The 9,304-nt window shown below is 44.5% G+C and overlaps 1 protein-coding gene across 1 annotated transcript in view; it reads right to left on the reverse strand.

Moving 5' to 3' along the window:
• Nucleotides 1-9,304, reverse strand: part of LOC109372653 (Down syndrome cell adhesion molecule) — a gene marked incomplete at both ends in the record, with an annotated part of 567,322 nt that overhangs the window by 16,461 nt on the left and 541,557 nt on the right. The window contains one exon of the mRNA XM_019626036.1: nucleotides 681-921. Within this exon, the coding sequence (XP_019481581.1) occupies nucleotides 681-921 (241 nt within the window). The remainder of the gene's footprint in view (nucleotides 1-680; nucleotides 922-9,304) is intronic.

A 9,304-nucleotide genomic window follows, 5' to 3' on the forward strand; every position in this document is an offset into this window, starting at 1 on the left:
GCAAGGCAAGCTTGCTGCCTTCATGTCTACTACTTATTGCTACAGTTAATCCCATATCTTATCTAAAAGACTGTGTCTCAGCACACCAGGGTTCTCTCTCTTTACAAGCACTGCTGAAATGGGAGATTTTAGGTTATCTTCCCCAGGTCATGGTAAAAGGGAGAATTAATTTCTTATGGTCACTAGAGGGCGCTCGGGCACCATGAGATTTGCTCCAGGAAATCCACTCATTCCTGGTCTCAGAATGCTTGAAAATAGAAAGCACTCATAGAAAAGAAAAAGAAAGAAAGTAAAAGGAAAAAAATCCTCCTTGACATTGATTTGGGAGAAATTCTTAGAAAAACGGATTTCTACATTCTGGTCAGACTTCTGCTGTCATAGGGAGAGCCGTGGTTTCACTTGGGAAAAGCCCAATTCTTGGGTTTGGAATGAATGAGAAGGACACTGAAAAGGGAATGCATTTGGGCTTTGCAATCAAGATCTGTCACGGGCGGGAGCGAATCAATGCAGTCCTCCAGTTATTAGGGCACGTTTTCCCACTGGGAACCCTAGTCCCTGCAGGCCCAGTCACCTTTGTCACTGCAAAGCCAGCAGGGGGCCAGGCTGTGGGGAAGCAGAGCCCTGACCAGAGCAAACCCTGGAGGAAGGAGAGCCGCGTGCCACGGTCCAGGAGAACCTACCATCCTCGAGGGTGGTGGTGATGATTTCCTGAGAAGAAGGCCCCGTCCCGGCCCGGTTGCAGGCCTGCACCACCAGGCCGTACTGGGTGAACTTATTTAGGTTGTCCAGGGTGTAAATCTCACTGTCCCCAGTGGTGTCAATACTGATAATGTTGAACTGGAAGTTGCCCCCAGCGCTGTACTCGCGGTAACCTATTTGGTAGCCTCGGATAATCCCATTCTGCAAATGCTTCTTGGGGGCCTAAACAGGAAAGAAAAGAATTCACTAAAGAACACTTGACAGGGAGACCAGCACCCACCCACTTCTCAAGGAAACAAAAATAAAATAAAATGACCACCGTAAGAACAATAATAGGTGTAGTGATGGGAACGGTGTTAGTAGAAGCGCTTGCACATGGCCGGGCACGCTTCCTTTCCCAGATTAATGCATCCAGATGTTACCACGAGCCTGTGACACAGCACTACACCCACCCCCGTTTGACGAGGAGGCCACACAAACATGAAGGGCCACTGGGGGATTCTGCCAGCAGAGCCTGTGCTTCTGCCATGCTGCCATGGCCGACTTCTCTAACCGGTGGGGAAGTTTCAAAGACGGATTGTGTGTGTGGCCCCTCAGCGTACACCAGCCATCACGTAGTCAGGCTGATCTTCATGTAGTCACCGGCCAAAGCTATGAGCTGGCCATTCTGCCAGATTGTTCGACGTACTGGGGGACGGATTTTTTTTTTTTAAGGTTGCTGTCCTCATGGAGTTTACACTCTAAGGGAATATTCCAGAAAAAAGGTGTTTCCAGGTTGAAAGCTGGATGTGGAGGCGGGCAAACCCCTTTCCTTAAGGCCTAAGTGATTTGGGAATCATTTTATGGTGCTTTAAACCTGTCAGGGTGAGGCTGGAGTTATCTTCTCTCTGTTATTGATAAAGGGTCTGCTGAGTCAGAGACAGAACAATTGTGGCTGACATGTTGGCCTTTTTCAAAAAACAGACTCTTTTCAAGTATGTTATAAGAATAACACTGATGCGATGCCCTCCTAAATTAATAAAACTTTTGTAGACCTTAAGGCAGTCAACAGATGTGTGTGTGTGTGTTGTGTGTGTGTGCACGTGTGTGCAAGTGTACATGTGTATTTGTGTCATGTCTGTGTGCATATGTGTGAGTACTGAATATATGTGTATGCCTGAGTGTGTGTACATATGTGCACAAGTATGTGTGTGTGTATTTCCGCACAAACCGTGGATTTAGATCTCCCAGGGCTCTGAAATGCTTTCTCTGCCCCGAAAGTGCTTACAATCCAGGTGGAGAGAGGAAATAGACACTTAGGAAACTGTAGAGAAATCTGAAGTGTCCAGGTGTGTGGTACTGGGTGGTGAGGGCCAGCAGGCTTCCAAAGGTGATGCAATGGGGTTAGTTGGGAGCAGTTAGAAGAGGCTGACCCTACATGGGCATGGAAGGATGACTAGGGCTCTGATTTGGAGGGGAGGTGTGGTGGGTGGAGTCTGCAGAAACAGGTGAGGCTAGGATGGAACAGAGAGTGCCTAAAGCACAGCAGTGATACATGGCCTACAGAGTGGGGCTGCCTGATGGAGCCAGTCCTACAACACCAGCAAAATGTAATGAGGGGAGAGTCCACACAGTGAGAAGGCAGAAGGTGGTGAGCAGATTGCAGCATGAATGAATTCAGCAAATATTTATGGATTTGCCTAATATGCCAACCTCCCAGAGGCTTTAGGTGCCTCTGGCTGTCTTTGGGTGTTAGTCTGAGCTACACAGAGCAGTAAAATCACATTTCTTTTTAAAAGTAAGTTTCCTCATTTATGGTTTTCTTAGATTCCTGTTGCTTTTCTCAACCTGTCTGATTTGATGCGTTAACACGGTGTTAATAGATATCAATGAAGCTGTCATGTAAACCATGACCGTTTCAGTGGAGTTAGCACAGTCAGACCCTGACATAAGAGCTCATGCCTTTCTTAAGATAAGCAAATACCTATGCAGTCCTGTTTCTGGATTAATGAACTATGACTTTTCGCTTTGCTTTGAAATCGGATATAAAGATTTTAGATTTTGAGAATTTGATTACCTGGAATTTGTTTTATCACAACCACTGAATTGCATTTGTACTACTTAATAACATTAATTTTCCTGCAAAAGTCATCTAAAACTCAAATTTAAAACAAAGATATTTCTCCTATTTCACATAGTCTTTAAATATTAAATACAGTCACCCAATATAAAGAATATATATTGTTTTAATTTAGTTTACACCCATTCTAATTTTTCAACTGGCTCCCTGTGAGGTTTTAAACCTACCTAAGATACTGAATCAGGAGCCTACTATGAGGGCTTTGGAGTCAGGCCAAGAAGGACGTGTGGTGAGTGGAGGAAAATGCCCACAAGACAATGTTTGCATACAGCAATCAATTCAGGGAAACCCTATATGAGTACAGGGACCTGCTTACTGACATTTAACTCCTTGAGTTTGGGGGATAATCATGCCTGTGACCAGGCTGCACATGGAGGGGGAGAAATCTTCCTGTGTTTTCCTCTCTGTGGGTAAAAACACATTTTAACTAGTTTAAGGATGATAGACCACATAGGTGGTTTTGTACCATTTGGTTACAATATCTTGTAAAAATCAATAGAACAGTTTTTACATTTTTCTTAGAACGAAATTTTAGTCCTGCTAGTACTAGAATGACGTGAAGTTTATTTTTGCTTACTAGATTCCTCTGCAAAATAGTTTTTAGAAAAATTCTTTTATTTTTATTTTTTATAATAAAAGTATTCAGCCTCCATTCCTATGTAATTGCTATTCATATTTTGGTAGATTTATTTATCAAAGTGAAGTTGACGATTTTTTTTTTAACGTGGCTGTCTTCAGACTCTGTAGTATTTGGTGTTTGATATGTTTCATTCAATATGGTATCAGGGTCATAGTCCCATGTTTTCCTCACAGCCTTTCAAAATCGTATTCTATAGATTGTTTTATTTAATTACTTTTCCATTGTTGGGGATTTTGTTGTCTTGTAATTTTCTACCATAAATGTTGTGTTAAGCATCTCTGTGATACATTTTTTATGTTTTTAGGTTTATTTGTGGGACGCAAGCCCCAGAAATGGATGATTGCCTTATTTTAAAGAGGTTATGTTTCAATTGCCCGTTAATGAGATAGGATTTTTCGTTATTATTCTTTTAGATGTATAATACAATATGGTAACTTAAGGGACTATGTTTATCACAAGGAGAAGCAAGAGTGCTCTCTTCCAGTTTTCTTAATATTCCAGCTTTGAAGAGACACATATTGAATAGAGTTATGAGCTATTTGAAGGTAGTGGTGGTTTCACATCTTTTCTTTTCACAGTTCTAACCCAGTTTGTAGTTATCATGCAGAATGAATTGTTGCACCTGAGAAAGAAATGATAGATTTTTCCTACAAGTGCTGGTTCCATAGCTTACAGGCCCCTAGTGGGTTTTAAAGCAATCTGAAAAATATTGTGTGGAAGGAGTGAGAGTGGCTGCTCATGGGTATGAGATTTTGTTGTGGGTGATGGAAATGTTCTAAAATTGGATTCTGGTAATAGCTACACATCTCTATAAACAAGCTAAAACCCATTCAATTGTACACTTAAAACAGTGAATGTTATGTCATATTAATTTCACCCCAATAAAGCTGTTCTAGTATAAGGTATATGCAGAAATCATCTCTAGGTTATTTACCTTTCTAATTCAATCACAATAGCCACCTCCCACTACAACCATGATGACCACCATTAATCAGTACTCACCACTTCTACCACCACATCTTCACCATCACCATCACCACTGCCAACGTCACCACCACCACCCCTTACAATCATCACCATTACCTCTATGCCCCAGCACAACCACTACCATCTCTCACTGACACGGCCTCCACCACCAGTATCAGCAGTCACTACCTCCTTCGCCACCGCCACCTCCACCACCAACTTCACCACAACTTCCATGACCAGCATCACCAACTCACCTCCTTCATCACCGGCATCAGCACCGTCGTCACTGCCACCACGTCCACCACCACCATTGCCAATGTCACCACACCAGCATTATTACTACCATTACCACCAATGGCATCCCTACCACCATCACCATTGACATTGCTACCATTGGTACCAACATCACTGACAACATGATTGCCTAACACTACTGCCCCCTCTACCGCTTCTCGCACCTAGCCCACCATCCCTTCACTACCTCCACAAACAAACCACTACCACAACATCCAACACCCCACCCCCAGCACCACTGACATTATCATCCTTGTCACTATCACCATTACCACCAACACCTCCATCACTAACAGTGCCAGCATCACCACCGTCATAGTCACCACTGTCGCTGCACCACCTCACCACCACCACTTATCAAACATTTGCTTTTTTCCATTTATCCTCAAAACAACCTCAAGAAGCCTCATTATCCTTATTATCCTCAAGATGAAGAAACTGAGGGTCAAAAAGCTTAAAACATCTTTCTCAAGGTAAGTGTAGAGTTGGAATTCTAACCCAGGGTTTCCTAAGAGTTGTATTTAGTTTCCACAACTCGCAGAGCCTCCAAAAAACCTTTTTTCTTTTTGCAAAGCTTATTAATTAGGTTTGTAAAGTTACACTAAACAAAGCATTTTTTAATCAAAGAACAACCTAACAAATCACATGAAGAGAAAGTATTATGTTTTCATGCACAAAAGTAAGCAAAAATTCGAACTATACCAGGCAAAGGTTAAGTTCCTATTATTAATTGGTAGGGTGAATAGTCAGAATTGAATTCAGGGATGTGTTTACATTAAAGAAATCCTTGAGAACTTACTAAAAAACACAAATCTCTTTAAAAAAATCCATTAATGCAGGAATTTTGCACATGAAGTTTAGGAAACTTTAGGGGCTGTAGTTAGTGCTAGTTCAGTTTCAGAGTTTTTTTGAACATGACCCTGGAGGCTCGCTCTGAGTTGTATGGACAACCAGCAAGAAGGGGCAAGGGTTTGGGTCGGTGCAGGCGCTCGCATCCGTTAGCCTGGCGGTGGGCTCCATACCCTCCCTAGACAAGTTAGGACATCATACCCTTTACTTTAAAAATTGTTCTTGATGATGCTTTAAACATTTCTTCTTGGAGCATGTGTCTACCTGGAATCAAGGGAGAGGGTTGGTTCATATCTATAGAGAAGTCGTACTAATGGGAAGAACACTAGTGTTTGAGAACACTATTCTCTAGTTAAGTAGCATCAAAGAACAATTAATTGACAAAATGAGTCAAATATAATTATTCCAGTTTACAAAACTAAGCAAATGGAGTTAATAGTGCGTTGGAAGAAAAAGGAAGCAGAAACCAAGTAGGGGGTCTTGAGACATATTTTGAATCTGTGTTGCATGTTATTGAAGAAGACACATTTTCTAAGAAACCACTTTGGCCCTTTTTCTCCCCAAATACCAGCCATGCTCATTGTGAGACCTGAGCCCTGCAGGAGTCTTTCCAGACTAATGTCCCCTGGATGGTCCTTGATGACCTAGGATTCTCTCTGACTGCTTGAATAAGCATGGACATTCCAACTCTCTTACATTTTTCCATCTCATGAAAGCCCTCATGAGAGACTGCGCTTATTCCTTCTTTCTAGAATCAAAACCCAACCCATTCTCCATGGCCGCTCACCTTCCAATGCATCAGGAAGCTGCCTTTGCCTGCCTCCACCCAGTGCAAGCTGTCCTTCATCTGGTCTCCATCGTCACTCCCCCATCCACCTACCACTCAGTGAGAACTGCTCACTTTCTTCCCTGTGGCCACCATTCCATATCAAATGTCTGCTTTCCAAGGCCTTGACTGCAAGCTCCCAGAGCACAAGGCTTCCCACCAACACGTTTGACATCTCTCCCACTCCCTTGTCCATCTCAGGGCTTGAACACAGTGGACAGTCTCAGAAAATGTTATTGTAGACGAAGCAGAGAATGGTTTTGAGCCTATGTGAGGTGCAACGAAAGTGATGGATAAGAATGACCTCAGTTGCAGGTATACAATCTGACTGGATGAAGGGCTAATGGGAAGGGTATAAAGGCAGAAGAGATTCCTGGACCACAGACCCCTGACCTAGCTATAGATCAGAGCCTGGGTTAGCCAGTCCTGAGGGGCTCTCGGGAACAGTGTGCTGAGGTCCGCACACATGGATTCAAGTTGAGAGCTGGCTTTCATGCTGTCACTTAGCACGGTGGGCCATGCATATGGATGAGAAACGCACACAGGGTTTGGATTTATTTCCCAGGCCCCATCAGGGAAGAAAATAGCTTCTGAAGAGCGAATTTATCTGACAATGCCATGCTTTGTTTTCTTTCTTAAAACAAGGATTCCAGAGATTTTGTTCATTCGTTCAGCCAGCTGGTGGGTTACATGTATTTTCAACAAGGATCATTTTAGACCAGGGCTCAGCAAATTGCGGCTCGCGAGCCACATGGGGCTATTTGGGGACATACATGTGGCTCTGAAGTATCATTGAAAATGAAAATAAAACTATCATAGTTTCATTCATAAAATTTTTAAAGGATATTATTCATATAATGGTGATTTCATTTGTTTTATGGCTCTCGAATAATTTTTAAATTGTTGTGAGGGACAGGATTGGCTCTTCCGTCACAAAAGTTTGCCGACCCTGTTTTAGACAGACCTACAGATTTATACTAACTCTCACCTGGCAACCAACCAGTCCTCTTAATATGTATTAAAGGAAAACTTTGGAAAAGTCAGTGAATGGAAAAAAAATAAACCTACAGTGGGAGAGACTCCCTTTACTCTGGAGTCAAGGATTCAACAATCTGTGTCCTGCCCACACGGGAAGAAGTTGGTAGTTACAGTCTGCTTTGTTATGTGAGTGTTCTGCTTTTATTGTCTGTCTTTGAATGTACTCCAACTCTAAGAGAACGCCTTACCTACTACTCACTGTTACGTTTCTCCTGCAAGGATTGCATTTCCATGTTGGATTTCCCGCTTCCTTCATTTACCTTCGGATCCGGAAGTGACCCCAGGTTCTTTCCATTTGTCTCATTTGTCTGCCAATGACACCGTTGGCCTTCTTGGCCCTCTTTCCAGCCTGGCCTTTGTTTTTCTCCTGCTGTCTCTCAAAACAGCCTTCTTTCTCCCTTCCAGATGCCCTTCCTCCAGCCTCCAAATCCCTCCCAACCCCCACTTCCTTTAAGAAACAAAAATCTTTTGATCTCCATGACAACGGTAGCACCCTGTCAATTTATGTGTGTGGTTTGCGAGTGCCTGTATTTTGCGTGTCCATCCGAATCAGCCTGCAAGCTGCCCGTGGCAGATCATCGCTCTTTAAAGAGACGTGAAAACCCATGAGGGATGTGAGTGATTAGAACAGGCATCTCTGCTGTGGAAAGCCACCAGCCAGGCCCTGCCGCCTGCTCTCTCCCCTCGTCCTTCCCTCTGCAGGCCAATGGCCTCTGCTCCATGGCAGGTCCACCTGCTGACCAGAGCGCCAAAAGCCCCCACGGCAGAATTCCGCATTCCAAGAAGACTGCATTGCTCCTATATGTCGAGTAATTCAGTTAAAAAATGAATTGACAAGCTCCTTTTAGATCCCTCACATTCATTAAACGGAAGCTGTCCTCGTTTGCCTTGTAGCACAGGGGCAGGGCGGGGCTGCCTCTCTCAGCTTTGCATACTTCCTCCAGCCCCTCCCCCACTCCTCAACATAAACAGCAGCCACTCGATCGCGTGGTCAGCAAATGGATGCCTTAAATGTAACAGCCACGGACTGGTGACTATTGTGTGCAAGGCATCACAGACGATCTGTGATCAAAGTAGAATGTGATGCTTGCCAAGCTGAAGGTTTGGACAGTGTATCAGGGATGGGAAAAGGGAGACACACCTCCTCCAAACAGGGGCAGAAGGATTCCCAGAGAAGCGGCACTTCATCTGAGCCTGAAGGAAGACCAACCATTGCTGAGCAGAGGGCAAGAAAAGCTATCGGCAGACACAGCGGCACCCAGGGGACAGAGTAGGAGCCGACCCAGGAAGGGAGGATTGCTCAGAGAGACCATTCAGGGAAGAACCTGTGGCGCTTGGGGGGGTGGGGGAGTGGGGGTTGGCAGGAATGTAGAGGAAGGAAGGGAAATACTGGGGTCCCACTCAGACCTTCGGAATCAGAAACACACGCTGGGGGCAAGGGCTGGTGACCTGTGTTCTAACGAGCCCTCCAGGGGCTTCTGGGTCACGCCCAAGTCTGAGAACCAGGGTTGCTGTCACTAGGAAGTCATTAAACGGTTTAGAATTGGCCTCGCTGGGGATGGACAATTTTAGTCAAATAGCAATGACTGTGGATTCCCCGATTTTTCAGGTCACCAGTAACCCAGTTTCCTAGTCTCTCTCTCTCTCTGTGCAGAACAAAAGGGAATGAATGCAAGTAAGACTGTAAGGCCTTCTTCAGCGTCCTGCCAGCCACTCAGCAGCTCAGGGACTCTGCTCCACGTGGGGGATTGATTGGTCCACGGGGAACAACTGCCTTGCTGGACAGAGCACCGCCGTTGCCTCCACTGAGGACTGACAGCACAGCCTCTTTAGGTGAATGCTTGGCGGCTTTGAGGGAGCAACGGCAGAC

The sequence above is a fragment of the Hipposideros armiger genome, unplaced genomic scaffold (genome assembly GCF_001890085.2).
Source record: "Hipposideros armiger isolate ML-2016 unplaced genomic scaffold, ASM189008v1 scaffold_653, whole genome shotgun sequence".
Lineage (NCBI taxonomy): Eukaryota > Metazoa > Chordata > Mammalia > Chiroptera > Hipposideridae > Hipposideros > Hipposideros armiger.